General features: G+C 40.2%; 1 protein-coding gene and 1 long non-coding RNA gene across 4 annotated transcripts; one reads left to right on the top strand and one right to left on the bottom strand.

Annotated features, from left to right (window-relative positions):
• Nucleotides 1–619: 619 nt before the first annotated feature.
• RUFY1 (RUN and FYVE domain containing 1) lies at nt 620–15,812 on the bottom strand. 3 transcript variants are annotated; one of them, XM_005024290.6, is made up of 18 exons: nt 15,388–15,812; nt 11,809–11,982; nt 11,377–11,494; nt 10,619–10,720; nt 10,175–10,298; nt 9,030–9,088; nt 8,475–8,540; nt 7,919–7,988; nt 6,897–6,998; nt 6,369–6,485; nt 5,748–5,915; nt 4,381–4,478; nt 3,798–3,917; nt 3,552–3,681; nt 2,658–2,752; nt 2,169–2,217; nt 1,893–1,970; nt 620–1,348 (listed from the first exon to the last, which is right to left on the bottom strand). In XM_005024290.6, exons 1-18 carry the CDS (start codon nt 15,656–15,658, stop codon nt 1,205–1,207), a joined length of 2,085 nt encoding a protein of 694 aa, XP_005024347.3. In that variant the 5' UTR covers nt 15,659–15,812; the 3' UTR covers nt 620–1,204. The 3 variants fall into 3 exon arrangements, with proteins under 3 accessions (XP_005024347.3, XP_071879239.1, XP_071879238.1); XM_072023138.1 differs by having other exon boundaries at nt 15,437–15,576; XM_072023137.1 differs by lacking the exon at nt 15,388–15,812 and adding an exon at nt 12,279–12,535.
• On the top strand, nt 12,414–13,002 carry LOC139998642 (uncharacterized). Its single transcript, XR_011803318.1, has 3 exons — nt 12,414–12,552; nt 12,640–12,780; nt 12,886–13,002. It is a non-coding gene; the product is annotated as an uncharacterized lncRNA (long non-coding RNA).
• Nucleotides 15,813–17,305: the final 1,493 nt, after the last annotated feature.

Genomic DNA, 17,305 nt, shown 5'->3' with positions numbered 1-17,305 from the left:
CTGGACTGCCACCAAGGGGCTTCAGGATGCCACAAGGCTGTGATGTGGCCAAGCTTCTGCAACCTTACCTGTTTGATGTGGTTTTAAAGCTGCACTGGGGGCTGGGAGGTGGCTGGGAGGTGATTCTGTTCTTTGGAGCCAAGGTGCTGGATCAATGGATGCTAAAGCTTAGTGCAGCTGTGTTTCAATAAATTCAGTTGGTCAAACTGTGCTTAAAGATGTGGTTTATAAGCAGGGTAAGACTACTACTAGCTGATGCTACTCTTCTCACATGATGCAGTAGCTATTTCTGTGTGTGTGTAACTAATTACAGTTTTAATTAAGTGTGCAGGAAGGCAGCACCATACTTGCTCCTGTGAAGGCAGTCAATCTGAACAGCAGCTGCAGGTAGATGTCACAGCATGCTGGGCTCCCTTCCTCTCAAGGTGGTACAGCAATTATTTCCTCAGGGTTGGCTCTATGGAGCCTGTCCAAGGGAATACTGTATCAAAGCATCCTGGAGCTGTTGGTCAAGTCTAGAGCTGTTTCAGTCTCTATATTTTAAGCCTTTGACCTCAGCACAAGAACCCTCTCTTCCAGGAGCCATGACCCTCTCGGCTTTTAGAAATCAGAACTTCACTTTCAGTTTTTGCAAAAGGCTTTATTGTGCAGCTACCATACTGTGTTCACAGCCACTTTCAGAACAAGTGTTAAGTTGCAGGTTTTGACTAGGAAGTATACTGAAGGCACATTCATTAACACGGATAAAGCTCTTTCCATAGATAATTCATAAATGGACATTCCTCAGCACAAATACAAAACTGTACAGTAGCCAAGTATAACAAACAGGAACACCTACACTGAACACAGAGGAAGTGACATTAATGTGCAGAATAAACTTTTACAGGGATTGGGTGTAACTGTAGAAATGCCATATACAAATTTTAGTACAAATACCTTGTCTATAAAAATTGGAAAGTGAGTGTGCATTTTAATTTCAAATAGAACTATAATGGAAATTACACAATAAGTTTTCTCAGTAATTCCAGTTGGAGAAATATTAACTTGCATAATTAAGCCCTACATTCTTTTACACTGACCTATCCAACAGTGGAAAATACTAGAGAGCAGACAGTGCTGCACAGAAGGTGCCTGGAATTCATAATTAAAAAAATAATGGCTACTTTCCCAATGCTAAAGTGGTCCCTTAGAGGTTACCAGAGCCTTAGGAGGAATTAGATGAGCACCGCTGAAGTAGTAAGGTGTGACACGTATCACAGACACGGACAGGTTTAGGATACGATGGCAGTGCAAGTTCATTGCTGGAGCACGTGTTGCAGAAGATGTCCCCGCAGTTCCTGCAGTGATGCTACAAACAAAGAGCTAAAGTAAGAACAACTGCCTAAATAAAAAGCATACTGAGGACATAAAGCTCAGAAAAGCCTTCAGAGTCCACTCGACATCCTCCAGTTCCCAGCCCACCCCTCACAGCAGTTTCCTCCTGCAGAGAGCTCAGCATCGAGCAGCACAGTCTGTACCCAGTGCGGCCTCCCTGCACCATGCTGGTGCTCGCTGGCTGCTCTGGTGCTGTCAGGTTCTTCCTGCAGGACCAGGAGGTTCCTTGTGCCTGAAAGGCACTGAGCACGGCCTGTCAGAGTGCTGCTGTCCTCCTCAGGTACAGTTCAGAGAACTGAAATGAACCACACTCTAGGGGACACAGCTCACACCAACTCCCTGCCAAGGAAAAGGCCCAGGCAGAACACGCAGCTGTGGAAGCTGTGGTTGGTATGGTAACTAGAATTCCTGAGAACAAGATCTGGAACCGAAGCAGTGTCAGCTTTCCTTAGCAAACTAGGCAACAGCACGCATTGTTTTCTGAGAGAAAAGGAGAAGAAACCCCTGAACAGCACTACCTTTCTTCTTGAGATAGAGAATTCCTTTTCACATTGCTTGCAGTGCGTTGCTTCATCATCCTTCAGCCAGGTATGACCCTATGAAATGGGAACAAAGCCATCAGTACAGATAAAAATAAAATAAAGTTCAGAAGCAGTTCACCAACCAATTGTTGGTACTTTTCAAAAGCCATCTTTTTAACATAAGATAAAATGAATTAGGAGTTAACTGCGGTGAAATCTGAAGTTCTAAGTGAAATGCATGTTTAGCCAAAATATCCATGTGATACACAGTACCTTTAATGCTTTATTTACTTCTTTAATGTCTTCCATCTTCAGCTTAGATCTGAAGAAAAAAAAGAAATTACTCCCTCTGCATGACTTTCCATATTGTTGTGTTCAATTTTACCTGCCATGTCCCTGTCTAACCATTGAATCTAAACTCTTTTTCAGTCAGCTCACCGTTACAGCTCTGAACCACTTAGTATCATCAGGAAACAGTCACCTTGGGGTAAACCCCCCTCTTTGGTATATTCAGAAGCAATATGGAAAAAGCAGAGTTCTACGCTAAGAACCGTAGGTTCCCATTTACTGTAGTTTCCCATCTCAGCCAGCTTACTCATGCAAGGATCTTCCCTCACCTTTATCTTATGGCTTCCCTGTGCATAGTAATTTCCTCCTAGAATTCTCACATATAACTGGATGTGCTTTAGAATTATTTGTATTAATTTCATACACTATCCCCCAAGTCACATCACTTCCAGTAGTTTGACTCTTAGAACTTACTGGCTGAGATGAAGTCCCATTTCCTGAAGAGCTTGCTCCTGTTCTTCACAGACTTTCTCTAACTGCTGCTTCTCATCTTGCAGTTTTCTCAGTTCCTGTAAAATTAAGTACAAAATCAAGTTTGCGTGCCAAGTCTGATCCATAACATCTTCTACCCAAAATACCCAAGCATCTCACAAGCATGAGTTCCTTTACAAAGCTACCTACTTCTAAGGCTTTATTTTAGCATTACATGAACTACCCATGGGTTCTTGTTCAGCCTACAATGAAGTCATTTAATCATCTTTACCAGAGACAGAGGAAGATTTTCAGGCTTTAACCATCCTTGAACACAGCTAGAATGCAGCAGTCCTATGCCAACCACAAGCATATAGACAGATACTGACGTGCAATTGTGCCTTCGAAGTCTAAACTGCTAGATACACAGAAGTATGTTCTTTTTAGGTTCACAAGAACTCTCATGTTAAAAACAAAACATCTCATTTGTTCTGAATGTTTGAAAACATGTTCTTTTTCTTACAGAGCCACTGAAAGCTTTGAACCTGCCATTTCCCACATGAGCAGGGCTATCCCACCATAGGGCAGCTGCTGAGGTTTTTGTCCCCTTCTTCATCTGGCTGACTGGTATGTGGCTCAGGCACTCATAGCTAAGGCAGCTCAGATGGCAACCTCCTCAGCCATCTCTAGTTAAGCTGTTTTAATTGCCTGAGTCCTGCACTGCTCCAAGTCCCCCTTGGCATTTCATGTGCAGACTTGTTACATCAGCCAAGCTTTTTAAACCACTCAGAGGATGAGCATGGTACAGAAACAACAAATCTGCTACAGATGCAAGCATTGCATTCATTTCAAGTCAGCTTTAATTCTGGACACTGGGCACATTTGCACTATGCATACCTTTTTCAGTCCTTCCATTTGTTCCAATTCTGTTTTAAGCAGAGAGGTAGCATCCTTCTCTTGGTGTAGTTCTCTTTGCAAAGTTTGTCTCTGTTCCTTTTCAGATTTTAACTCCTTTTCCAGAGTTGAGCTATTTAAAAATAATCGATTCTGAGAAAGCCTACAGCAGAAAATATCCTATGGCACTTAAGGATAGCACATCTTAAGGAAATGGTAGGAGGGGAAAAACAAACACTGATGAAATACCATTTGCTGTCCAGCTGGGACATCTGTTGCCGACAAGTGTCAAGCCTGCCAGCAAGCTCTTGCTTCATCTTGTTGCATCTTTCTTCTGCAGCTTGCCTTGCTTTTTCTGCGTGCTGCAATCTGCAAAGTAAGGAACATGTACATTTGCTGTTAATTCACATATTCCGTATCTATTTGCTGTCATTTTGTTCCTTTATATTTACCATATACGCCTTTACAGAAAGCTAAACCTGATGATACTAGAGAACAACTGAGTTTTTGAAAACAACAGTTTCTGCAAAACACAAAATGAGGAGTCATAGCTGTTCCTTATCTAATGTCAACACGTTTTTAAACAGTCTGCTCTGAAAAGAGCTATGATTTTCAAATGAGTCAACTATGTGCATGTTTGCCTGGGAAAAGGGAATAGATAATGACAGAGTGATAATGGGGAGGAAAAAAAAGAACATCATGCTAGCATGCATGCCCAAATATCTATAGAAGACATAACTGATAGCGTTGTATGGAGAAATACAAGGTCGTTCTATAAAGGTCTCAGTTGAAACCTTTCCATCGACATGAGTGGTGTTAAGCTTGTAATTACCTCTCTTCCATTTGTTTCATAGAAGACATCATCTCATTTGTTTTTTCTTCAAAGGAAGATATTGCTTCTGTTTTCTGTTGTAATGAACTCTCTGCATTCTGTAGGAATAAAGTGAACAGACACTGCAGGTAAGACATTGCAGTTTTTGAAAGCACAGCGTTAGGCCTTAATGAAAGTCAGTCCCTAGATAAAGGCTGTTTATCTTGTTACAAACCGTGCCTACGTCTAAATGGAATGCACAAACAAAATGCTGATAATGACAGAGCAAACACTCCTCGATTTGCTTTGTTCAGAAAAACATTTTAGTGTACTAAACTCTGACTCACAAGATCAGCTACAAGCCAGAAATCTTTTAAGGAGTCTGAAGAAGAAAACCGTCACATTATATTGTAAGGGTAAGTATACTGATTATGTTACTGTTACACTGAATGAAACAGCTGCACTTAAGGGGTGTGGAACTAGAAAGCCAAGAAAAGTGTTTTTTACATCAAGTAAATTCTGCTTTTCAAAGCAAAGGCATACCTCAGCACTGGGGCTTCACTGGCCATTGCTCTGCAGATTTATATGCATCTGTGAAGGAGGCAAAAGCCTGGACAAAGCCTGAATAAACATCAGGAAACAGACCATAAAAATGGAGAGAAGTCACCTTTGGACTTCTGGCACCAGAGATGGGAGGGGAAGTCTAGTTAAATCCCTTTCATTAATGGGCACAAACTCTGCATATTTTGTGCATATACTACCACTCCATTATTTCCTTGTAGAAAAGTCTACAAGTGTATGACCAGTCCTGACCACAGAGCTCCCCCCGTCTCAGATCCAGCATTGCCTTTTCACTAGCTACAGCACTCAGTTGACCATTTGGATACAGACTCCAGAAATTACACGAAAATAACTTAATTTCTATTGGTTTAGAGAAGCTTGTCATTGGTTTCTATGATAAACTGTTAAGTGAAAAGCAAGACAACACAGATGGGAAGGAGAAGCAAAACAGTTCTTGGCTGTATTAAGTAACTACATTTTTTAAAGACTAGTCATTCAGTGGCTAAAACAAAGACCCTTAAAACCACTTTCTTCCCTGTGAGAGCTCTCCATCTTTTCCTCTCTCAGCATTTCCTGGATATCCTATGGCACACTACACAGCATTCTCGAGGAAAGTCCCTTTCTTTCCAAACACCCCCAATCTCATAACAATGAGACATTAAAAAAAAATAAACAATTGCTTTCACAGTTCTAAAATAGATATTCCTAAGAAAATTGCTGCATCTATTACTTCAGATGCATGTAAGTGCATTTGCACATCTTGTGCATGATCAGCATGAAAAAGCCACCACTCCAGCTGCTCTTTCTGTTCACCACTACGTACGTACCTGAGATTTGTGAAACATCTGCAAGTTAATAGCTTTCACTTCTTCTAACTGCTGCCGAAGCGCAACCAGGGTGTCTTGTTTTTCATGAGTATCTTTTTCCAGAAGTTTCATGGCAATTTCCATTTCTGTTTTCATTCCGATCTGTAGCTCCAACTCTTTTTCTAGTTCCTTACAAACAGATTTTCTAGTTACTATGACGTAGCCACGTGCCACAGGTAAGTATTTCCAAAACCCACATAAACCTACACAGCAAGCCTTGTCAGCCTCTTTACCAGTCACCAACTGGCAGTTCACTGTGGAAGTGACCCTTGTCCACGTACCATATTTTCCTCCATAAACACAGTTACATTTCTTTTTCTTTTTATCTTAGCCTCTTCTGTAATAATCTCGGTACATTTTTAAATAGGGGAAGACCTTTCACTTTGAGCATTCCAAAAGCCCAGATTTCCAGTTCTTTACAGACACTGTAAGTGATCTATGTCCAGCATCTTGCTTGTAAACCCATTATGAATTTTGAATAGTTTCAAGAAGTGCACAGCACACATCTTATATTTGTAATGCTACTTTAATACACACAGTCCTGGATCTTTCATTTTCCTTTCTATAATTAAGTTTCCTTACCAGCCTTATCTTTTTTTCTTCTTTCAACTGCTTCCAGACATCACTGTACATTTCATCAAGACCCTGCCGAGACTGCCTGTAAGTATCCAATTCTACTTTTGTATCCTCTTTTGTTACCTGTAAGAAACATTAGCAAAAGCCACATAAGACTACAAAGCTATACAATTTAAGTGTACCTCAGAAACAGTTTCACACAAGAAAGAACATGCTACTTCAAGCAAAATCCTACCACTTTATGATTAAAATCTAGCCAACATTAATAAACTGAAATTTCGAAGAGTAAAAATAACAAGAAACCATTCTAACACTTTTATTGCTGTCTCCCTTCTGCAAACACATATTTAAGTCTCTGGCAGAGAACAGCAAAATCCAATATATGTGCATATTATAATAATCAGTGATTTACAGTAGTGTGCTAAACAGTGGTACTTAGCATTCCAGTTCAAAGCTCTTTCAAGAGCACTAACTCCAGTTGAACAAGAGAGCTTGATTATTTTAAGGATCCCCATCTTTAAATCGTTGTCCTACCTCTACACTTTTTTCACTCCGTTCACGAATTAATTCATTTTGTTGTTTTAACTGCTGCTGCTCTTCCTGAAGAGATCCAATTCGGTCAGTTGCTGCTGCCAGCTATGAAAAGAACATATGTATATTTTTATCAATGTATAATCATGCAGCATCAGGATGAATTCTAAAGATAGTTAGTTCTCACTCTCCCTCTTGAGCTTTTCATTCTTCCCAGAAACTGCCTGACCATTTTGCAGCCACACTCACTATGCAGCCTCAATTAATAAGTCCACCAACATTTATTACTTGACCTCTGCTTCATGCCCTCAATTACTTTTGAATATTATCTGTACAAAGAAATTTATCATAGTGTAAAAGGCTTAAAAACCACCACAGGTTTGAGGTCTGTAGTATTCCTTCTGGTATGAATTACAAGGCACATGCCAAGTCAGGGCTGACATTCACCTTTGGAGCCTTATGGCAGTTTCAAGTGGAGATGCCCCAAAAGGAGTGTTAGAAATTGGACTACACTAATGCAGTCAGAACTAATGCATGTAATAATGAAAAACATAAAACAACCATCACCTAAAAACAAACAAACAGAAACCCTCTCTGCCTTTATCATGTGTGCTGCTGTTGGCTTTTATTTCAGTTCCCAACTAGGAATGGCTTCCAAGTTGAACTGGGATTTTTTTTTTTTTTTTTTTGACTTCTATTCCTCACACAACAAATATATAAATGTGTGAGCAGAAAGAAGAGGGACAAATCATTTTCCTTACTGATATGATTATTTTGGGGTGGAGAAATCCCTGCAAGAAAAACACCTCAATTAAGGAAACCAGTCCAACAAGTGGGTATCCAAAAGCATTTTAATTACTAAAATAACAAAACCTTTCCACAGAGCTGGCCACGTGTCCCAGCTCTTGCTAGTCCTCTGTACTACACTAATATCAGTTGAAACAGTTTAAGCCTATGATGAATTCTTCGGGTGTTTTACCTCTAACAGGAGAGAGCTAAGAAATATTTAACAGCCAGACACAAACCTCTTCCTGCAGCTTTGAATTAGTCTTCTCTAAACAGTCTATTTTGTTCTGGAGATCAGCAACTGTGCAACTGCAGTAAGGAAAAATGCAAAAAAACCAATACATTAAGTGTCAACATTCAGCACTTATTCTTATTCACAACCATACTTGTATTTGCTAACAGTGAAATACTTCGGTGAGCTGGAAAAAAAAAAAAAACACACAAAAAACAGAACAGAGGAAAGACTGTTTTCTCTTGTAAGCAGAATGCATCTCCATGTGAAGAACAAATCTCGAGATGCTTCTATCACAAATTCATCTACAAAATCTCCTGTTTACCATTAGAAAGCCTCAGCACGGTTAACTTGTTACATGGTTAACTAACACGGTTACACAGACTTGTTTTTGTGTTATGTTTGCCCTCAGAAGAGTAAGATTACAAAATGAAAGCAAGTCTTCGGCAAAGAATCAGAAAAGGCGTTTCATTATCAGACAAGAATCTACAAGACTGACGGCAAAGACATTTAATGTAATGGAAAATTGAGTGTTTATGCATTAGAATAGATGAAACTCCTACCTTAGATGCCGGTTAAGTTCTTCTACATAATGCTTCTGGTCAAGAACAGCAGTGATCCCTCCATCTCTAATTGTAAAGTGAAAATGTATTATTTGAGAATATAATTCTTTTTATTTGAAAGTGTTAATTTGTACTAGGATTTTCAGCATAGTTTTGCAAACCTTTTCTTTTTCTTCTAAAAATACTTGTGTTTGAGTTGGACTGGGAAGCAGTAAGATGACTTTTTTGTCCCAAAGATCAGCAAAGTACAAGAATAGCATTATGATTTTAGAGGCAAAAGGAAGAAACAAAAGGTGCCTAGGAAGATCACATCTCCTAAAAATCAAGAAATACACTACCTAAAATTGTGGGCTCTTAATTTGGTCCTGGCTTGGGACAGACTCCCCACATGTATTGTTAAAACTGCCATGGCCTCAACCTTTACTGTGTTTTTATTTAGTAAACAAATCTATTTAGGATTCTGTTTTTTGAATTACTAGAAGACTTTGAGACCTCTAGCACTGATATGTTCCCACAGATCTGACAGCTTTGTTCTTCGAAAAACTTAATACATACTGTTTGCTATCACTGTCCTGCGTTTCCTTCAGGTACAAGGAAAAATCAATCACTCCAACCTGAAAAACATATTAAATAAGTTAACACACTTTCACAGTGCAATTCTTGAGTAGCAGCCAACATTATATTTGGAAAAAAGTAAAAATCTAAAGTTTAGATTTAGGAAGACAGATAAAACCTATGCTCTTCACAACTGAAACAAACTTGCAAGCCAGTGTTTGTCATAAAAACATCAAAATGACTATATTCAGTGTGCTCGGTTTCCCAGGAGTTATTAGTTTTGACAGCATTTCTATAAACTGCTACTGGAAGTGTTGGATTGTTATGTACTTGTCAGTGTGAGAAATGTGATGAGCCTCTAAACAGGACATTCCTGTCTTCACCTACCAAATGAAAATAAAACACCTTAAATCAGACTTTCTACAAACAAACACACTATCTTCTTGCAGGGACCTGCCACTGAAGTAATTCTCTGATTTTGTTAAAGAGATTAACAGCTAGCCATGTTCAAGGTTTGTAGAACAGGCAACATAATTTCAACATCTTCTGCAACAGTCTCTCTTAAAGAAGAAAAAGGTTACTAAGAATTAAATTACAGCCACATACACTTTTAATTTCTAGCACAGAAAGAGGGTTAGACTCCTGAAATGCTACTGACCCATTTTGTCAAAGTTTATCTAATTTAAAAATAAAACAGATCGGCTGAAACAGGACATAGTATTGAATTACAAGACACAGTAACTTATGCAGAGATCAATGTAACATTAAATTAAACAAAAATGCCATTCATTTACTTGGGCCATGAATATCTCAAAGCATTCCTTAAACTCCTGGCCTGTTTCACTGAAGCAGCAGACATCTGGGATGTTATTCCCCACCCCTAAACCAAAAGTAAACTATTACCACTCCCAAAATGAAACCTGACACGAACTTTTAGCAGACTGATCTCGACAATGTATCTCATGTCATTAACTCAGCTCATTTAAGATTTGATTTCTCATACGGCATTCATATGTCCACTTAAAATGACAAACACTGCATAACAGATTTAGAAATTCTGGACCCATCTCAGTAAAACATTTATGGATGTGCTTAATTCTACAGGAGTCTTTTAAGAACTGATCTTATTTAAACACAATATTCACCTGGGAATCCAAGTCTTCTCCTTTCAAGCAAAGGTTTGCATCAATAACGTTCAGTCCAACTAACAGACCCACAATGACTGCTCCTTCCTCCTCCATCATTAACGCATCAGGCTCGTAAAATTCACTAAAAGAAATATTATAATTGCATCACCGCACATTGTAATTTTAATGGTACTTCTATCACTGAAATAAATTTAAATAGTAATGTAGTCCTTATAAAGCTCAGCTAATCAGTCCCTTACTAATTTACTGTGCAAGGCAGAAGATGCCGAACGTTCACAGAAAATACTTGTGACTGTAGGTTCACTGCAAAAGCAACGAACAACTTCCTCCTCTGCAGGTTGCAAGAAGAAGTTTAAAATTCAACTGGTCAATTAATGACCTCCTACTACAGCAGTCCAAGTACATTCAGTGAATACAACGTACTTGTGTCTGTACTGTTACCTTAATAGATGCTTGTGGTCCAAGAGCACTTTGAGATAATCTGCCAACTTCTTTTGCATGAGTGCCAGGTAAAGCCAAGCCCTTCCTCTTCCCACAGCAGTCCTAAAATAAAACACTGCATGTTTTGGTAAAAACAAAAAGTTTAAGCACACCTGTGCAATTCAAAATCCTCTCCTTATGAAGGGAGACAAAGGTAGTTATTTACTAATAAATAAATAAATAAATAAATAAATCCCAGGGGAAATAAAACGTCTCCAGAACAGAGGAACATTTGAGTACATCCCATTACTTCCATGAAGGGAAAGTACGTTGTAAAACCTGCATAAACTGGAAAGATCTACATATTTTCAACTAGCACAACAACCCAGCTGTTCATGCATTCTTAACATAACACTAGTCCCTTCATTATACCAAATTATCTAAACGAAATACAAACATGCAGAATGTTAGACAAAACCATAAAAGTGATGGAAACAAGAGGAAAAAAATAGGTGAAGACTACAGCTATTTTTAGCAAGCTCACAGAAATTTCCACATACTGTTTTTAATTGGACAATATTGTTTGAATCAGAAGCACTGAATATTTTGAGATGGCCTCCTTATTTCTTGGAGAAATCAAAGCCAAATACCCTATTTTTCTCTTTGGGAAAGAGATCTCATTACTGAATGCAAGAGACTACCCAATGCAAGAAACTACCAAAAGGATTATTTTACCCAGCAGTATAAGTGAAAAACATATTCCCCAACAAACAACTTACTTCAACTCTGGCAGATTTTTAACACTAGTCGCTATATCTGATGCTTCAGGACACAGTTTTTCCACAAGTTCCAAAGGACCAAAGAAAGATTTGTTCTGCCCAATAAAGGTCTTCTTCACTACGGGAGTATACAGAGAAGTTTGTGATGAGAACTGACAGGCTTCCACCTCCAACCTTCCACATTTTACTTCACCTTACCAGCTCCTAATACACCAAGAGAAATGGGGCATTAAAAAAAAAAAATGACAGTTTAGGAGGCATGGCTTATATCTGAGGATAAAAACACACTTATAATGGGGAAGGCTGCCTAGAACCATTCACCGTATGCAACTGATGTTAACAACACAAGAAGTCACACCGGAGACACGACATCGACCCCGTTATCTGCCTCTCCTCAGCGCGGCGGCCCAGCCGCAGGGAGCGGGCGCCCACCTTTTAGGCCATGTTTGAGGCAGTGCTCCAGCACCACGAAGAACTGCTGCAAGGGAGGGAAGTCCGAGTCCAGCGTGCGGCCCAGGCTCAGGGCCGACTGGATGAGGGTTTTGATACTGAGCTTCATCATGTTCATCAGGTTGGCGCGCTCCTCCATGGCGTGGTATCGCACACCTGGGCGGCGGGGACAAGGGTGAAGAAAGAAAAGCGTTTCTTATTTTTATTTATTTATTATTATTATTATTATTTTCAGCAACACGCTCCTCCTGCTCCCTCCCGGCGCTGTGGAGAGCGCCGTCTCCTCATCGCAGCCTCCATCTTGCTGAGGTGAGCGGAGGCGCTGGGGAGCCCCCCCCTCACCGCACTGACCGCGGAGCTCCAGAACCGAGGAGAGAGAACCACAGCGGCTTGGGGAGCCCCAGCACCGGGAAAGCATCCACCATCCCTAACCCTGCCGCCCCCGGCCCTACCTGCGGGGTAGGGGCTGCCCCCGAGGCCGGGCCCCATGGCTCCTGCGTTACCACGGCAACCCCGCCTCCCTCCCCGCGCCTCTCGCGGTGCTCGCGCGGCCGCCGCCATTTTGTGGAGCCGGGGCCGCTCCGCGCCGCCTCCAGCTCCCCCGCCTGGCGGCCTCGGCGCCTCGGGGAGCTGCGGCTCCAGGTCCCGCAGCCTTCAGGGGCCTCGGTGCCCTGCTCCGAGGCTCCCCTCGTGCTGGGGAAGAGGTGTGCTCCTCCCGAACGAGGGGTAAGAAACAAAACAAGCCACGAAAAAAAAGAAAAAAAGAAAAAAAAAAAAAGGCAGGCTGCCAGCTAGCACTTTATCTTCACACAGGTGCTGACAGATGCTGCCACCACTACACCTAAGTGACTTTCTGAGGCAGGGACATTGCGTTAGGAGATTCCTGATGTCTGTGCATCAAATGGGGCCACGCTGCCCACAGAAACAGCAGGTACAGAAGACCAAGTGCAACAGGTAGACCCCCTGTGTTAATCCCATGCAAGGTTGTTAAAACTATTACTAACACCATGCAAAAGTCTATCCAGGTACTAATTTTCATCATTACCTTCTTCCGCACAGGATGGTTATCTAGAAATAAGATTAAGCAAAAATTTTCCCTATGAGAAGAGTGAAAACAGCTATTTTAATCAAATTAATTTCAATAACGGAGCACACAAGCTCTTGTCTTCCCAGTAGCCTGTCTCATATTAATATCGTCAGTCAATGTAGTGGATGCCTCAAAATTGCTTATAGCATCTGAGATGAGACTGAGGATTTTAAGGGCTATAGTATTTTGAATTTTGACTTCAGCATTGTCAAGTTATACATTAAAAACAGAAAGAAAACCTGACTAGAAATATTTGTTGAAGTATTCAGTAGCAACTCATCAAGTTATTTTGGGCGTTTCCTGTACTTGAACTTATCAGGATTGTTTGGCTTGTAAGACTTGCTCAAGAGGTACACGTATTATATTGCCCACAAGACTTAAAAAAAATAATAAAATAATGTGTATGGACACAAACTTAAACTCTTAATATATTTTAAGAGGACACTACTTAACTGAAGTTTGTGTTCATAAAGAATATTATGAACACAAACTTCAGTTAAGTAGTGTCCTCTTAAAATTTTGTAAGAAGTTTAAATAATAATTTGAACAATTATTTTGACTGTTGCAAATTTACACAGTCAAATACACCTTTTGCAAAACTACGTACTAGTAGATACATGCAAAGTATCCAGGTATTAGACAGATTATGAAAGTCAAACCTCAAAGATGAGAAATTGAGTTACGCAAGTGCAAAAGATCCCAGACATATGCTGCAATCTTTTTCAAAGCATTATCAGACGGCCTCTTAATCAACTTATTTTTTATCATCATTTTGAAGCCCCATGCCTTGTTTACTGTCCGCTATTTAGCGCACCTTGAAAATAACTGAAGCCTGAAGAAAAGCTGACAGTTCTCCATCTTTTGGTCTTTAAGACACGCAGTCTTTCTTGACTCATATTCTTTAGATTTGTAGCTCCTGCCTTCCCAGCCAGGCAGGATAGTTTCATCAAATACAGAAAATGGGTTTATGATGTATCTTCCCCTATCTGTCCAGCTGAGTACATAGTGTGCAGCAGTATTTACATGGGATCAACAGATCTGAAATAGGAGGTAGAGGTTATAAATAAAGCTTGATCCCTGCTGCCTTCTTTATCTAGTGTTCCACAAGTAGACCACATATGTGGCAGACCACATATTATTTAAAAATACAAGCTTTAAATTGAATATGTATAGTGCTTGGTCAAAGTTGATAGGAAAGCTCTTTATACAGGAGGGCTGAATAGATGTAATGTGAACAGACACTAAATCACCTAAGTTATGAACAAGTTTTTCTTCTGGAATTTTCCATAAATCATCAACATGTTATCAAAATGCTTTGAACAATTTGGGAAGGTAGCACTGTATTCCCTTACTTCAGAGACAGGAGGGTGAAAGGTTGTGGTAAAAGTCTCATTAGGTTTGGGAGCTTCACTTCAGGAAGGAGAATATTGTTTTCTCAACTCCTCACCAAACACCATTGTGTTGAATTACGTCTATTCAGAGCATTATTTCAAACGCAGCTGAAGGTAATGAGATATTCTGCCTCAGATTAAATCCCAGCTGCTCAAGATGGGCATCCAGGTTTGCTGTGAGACTGTAGTGCAGGAAAAGATAAGAAGCTATTTTTTTCAGGACATGATTAATCTTGAACTCTAACTACATCCACTGAAGTATTTTCATAAAAAAAAAGTCCATCAACAATGATTTATTCCACCATGTAGTTACGATTCATCCCCAGAGAAATGCAGCTTGAATACTTAATACTGAAAGCAAGAAGGCCTGAACCAGTTAGCATAACTGAGTTCCACTGCTCCAAAACCATCAAGAACTAGCCTGGAATACAAGACTAACACATCCCATTCCTACATCCGAATGGTTTTGTTTCCACGCTCTAAGTATTACTGAGCTCTAATTTCTGTAAGGATCCCACTAAAGCCTTCTTAATTCCATTTTAAGAAATCTGTTCCATAAATCCATATGGTTACGGTGCTGATGAATACAGATGTTCAGTAAAGCAAGCTGTAACTAAGTAAAGCTATTTTTAGCATAGTTAATTTATAACAAATCTGTTTCCTAGTCCAATTGTCCACTCTCTGACATGAAAGCTGTGCAAGAAGTATCAGCCTGATTCCCTCCCTGAGCCAGCCCCCAGAGCAAGTGATCCAGCCAATCCTTCCTAGCACAGGCAGGCTGCTGCTGAGCAGAACGTAGAGGGAGAGGGAGAAATAGAATTAATAAAAGCCCACCGCACAAAAAATAAAGTCAGCTTTCCCAAACATATTAACAGTTTAGGATTCTTTTGGTTGTAATATACTTCGTTAGTCCCACACCTACGTTGTTTGTATAATTTCCCTTAAATAAAAAACTGCAGCATCAGATTTTTAACAACAAACTCCAAGTAACAACAACGCATCACTCCCTAAGAAACGCCACTTACGGGAGCTAACTTATTTGCGCAGCATAAAAGCAAGGGTACTAAATAAACATAACCATACTTGTTTTTGCTGTGTTGTCATTGCTGACTGGTTTGGATATGAATCCTACCAAAGCTGCAGACTTCAGAGCGTTGCCATAGCTCAGCGCTAAGTTCTCCGAGGCTTTCTTAGCCAGCGACAAGATCGGAGCAGACCACCTCGCTTCTTCTGCCGCTTTCTCTTTTTCCTCGTTCTTCAGCTCGGTTGCACTAGGAATCTGGTTTTTGTCAATGATCTCAAAGTCTTCTTGCCTTCCCGCAGCAGCAGCAGTGCATTTCTCCGCGTCAGCCATCTTCGCCGTGTCATATGACCCTGATCAGGCGCACTCCAGGCAGCAGCCCCACGCCCTGCCCGCTGGCTGCAGGGCAGGCACCAGGTACCCACAGCCCCCTCAAATCTTTTACAGCAGGTGCATGCACCAGCATGACCGAGCCGAGCCTTTCCAGAGCTCTGCAGTTTGCTCCATGTTCTGGGTTAAAGATTTAGGAGGGGGGAGCAGGGAGGGGCATGGCAAACCGAGCAAGAGTTTACTTTTTAAACAAGTTATCAAACTAACAAAAGTGCACTCTGCAGATTTTTTTTTTCATTGCATTGTCTTCCCAAATATTACTTTTATCTAGAAAATTTGTACCAGCTTTTGAAATCCTGGATTTGTTCAGTGTTAGGAAAACTTTAAAAGATCTTTATTACTTTGCCTGTAACTCAGGTCATCCTAGCTTGATGAAACTGGTGGACAGGAATGGCAGGTTCACTGTTGTGAAAAGCGCTTGCTTGTATCGCTGTCACTACAAAATAGCTACAGACAGTAAGACAACTTCTTTAACGTATTTGGGCTGTGGTTGGTAGAAGGCATGTGTCATAAAGGGGAACTGAAATGGCCCTTGTATGAAAATACAGCCTTAGTGTGTGTCACAACTATTGATGGTTTATCGTATATTTTTTCCATCCAGGAACTGTACATACCTGAGATACAGCACTCACATAGTCACGATGTAGGAGATGCTGCACATTAGCTTTTTTACCATACAGAAGAAAGTTTTTTTTTTTTCTTTTTTTTTTCTCCTCCTAAGAAATGAGTGAAGGGGGGAGGGAGTAGTAGAGTTGGGAGGTCAATTGCAGTAAAAGAAATATTCATGTTTATTAGTATTTTATTAGTATTCATGTCTTATTTATTTCCCCCCCTTAAGCTAGTTTAAGATTGATTTTGTCCTCCTGGCTTCTCAGATACTGAAAGTTTAACAACTCCTGCTCCACAAGGTACAAGGAAACTCTTGCATTTTTGTTAGGAATTCAGAGATCAGCAGCCTCTTATTCACACATGATTCATTTGAGCTAAGTATAGGCTGTGAGCGACTTTTGCTAAAAGGGTGCAGAGAGAAGTTTTACTCCATCTAGTGGACTCAAGAAGCACTTGACAGTGGGTTTATATGGCCATAGTATCTAATAGCTTCGCAAGTCCTTTTCTTGCTGTTGCTGACATGAATATACTTCTGTTTGATGTGAGTAAGACTTGACATTGATTTTCTGCCATCACTATCCACCCAATATTAAGAGTCAGGACAATATTTGCTAGAGGAGCAAAGCAGGAATCCAAGCTTCTAAATGAATTATTTTTCAATACAGCTGAAGAATAGGACTTGAAAATTTTTGTGACTGAAAATAAAAACAAACCAAGACTCCTGATCACCTGTCAGTGTGTCGTTCCAACAGCTACAGATGCATTAAAATTCCCTGTACTGCCTTACAATTAGCGACTTTGTAAAAACAGTAATTGAAAGTACCACAGTCTGTGATCATCTTTCTGTAAGTCACTATTAAAAAAACATGTCAGTGTACAGAGTAAAGAAACAACCACAGAGGAAGTAGTTTACATAGGATACAGCTTTAAGCACATTTAAAAAAAAAAAAAAAAGTTTTTTTCTTTGGTTTCGAGCTGTCT

Source organism: Anas platyrhynchos, chromosome 14, assembly GCF_047663525.1.
Source record: "Anas platyrhynchos isolate ZD024472 breed Pekin duck chromosome 14, IASCAAS_PekinDuck_T2T, whole genome shotgun sequence".
NCBI lineage: Eukaryota > Metazoa > Chordata > Aves > Anseriformes > Anatidae > Anas > Anas platyrhynchos.
Note: the sequence above shows the minus strand (reverse complement) of the source record. Positions and strands in the feature narration are given on the sequence as shown.

Bases quoted from the DNA above. Each gene is read 5' to 3' on its own strand.
- RUFY1 (XM_005024290.6), bottom strand. From the start codon at position 15,658: ATGGCTGACGCGGAGAAATGCACTGCTGCTGCTGCGGGAAGGCAAGAA. The intron at 11,495-11,808 runs GTGGGCGCCCGC...ATACTCCCGTAG, and splicing joins CCTCAAACATGGCCTAAAAG to TGAAGAAGACCTTTATTGGG. The intron at 2,218-2,657 runs GTAAGTTCTAAG...TTTTTTCTTCAG, and splicing joins ATGGGACTTCATCTCAGCCA to ATCTAAGCTGAAGATGGAAG.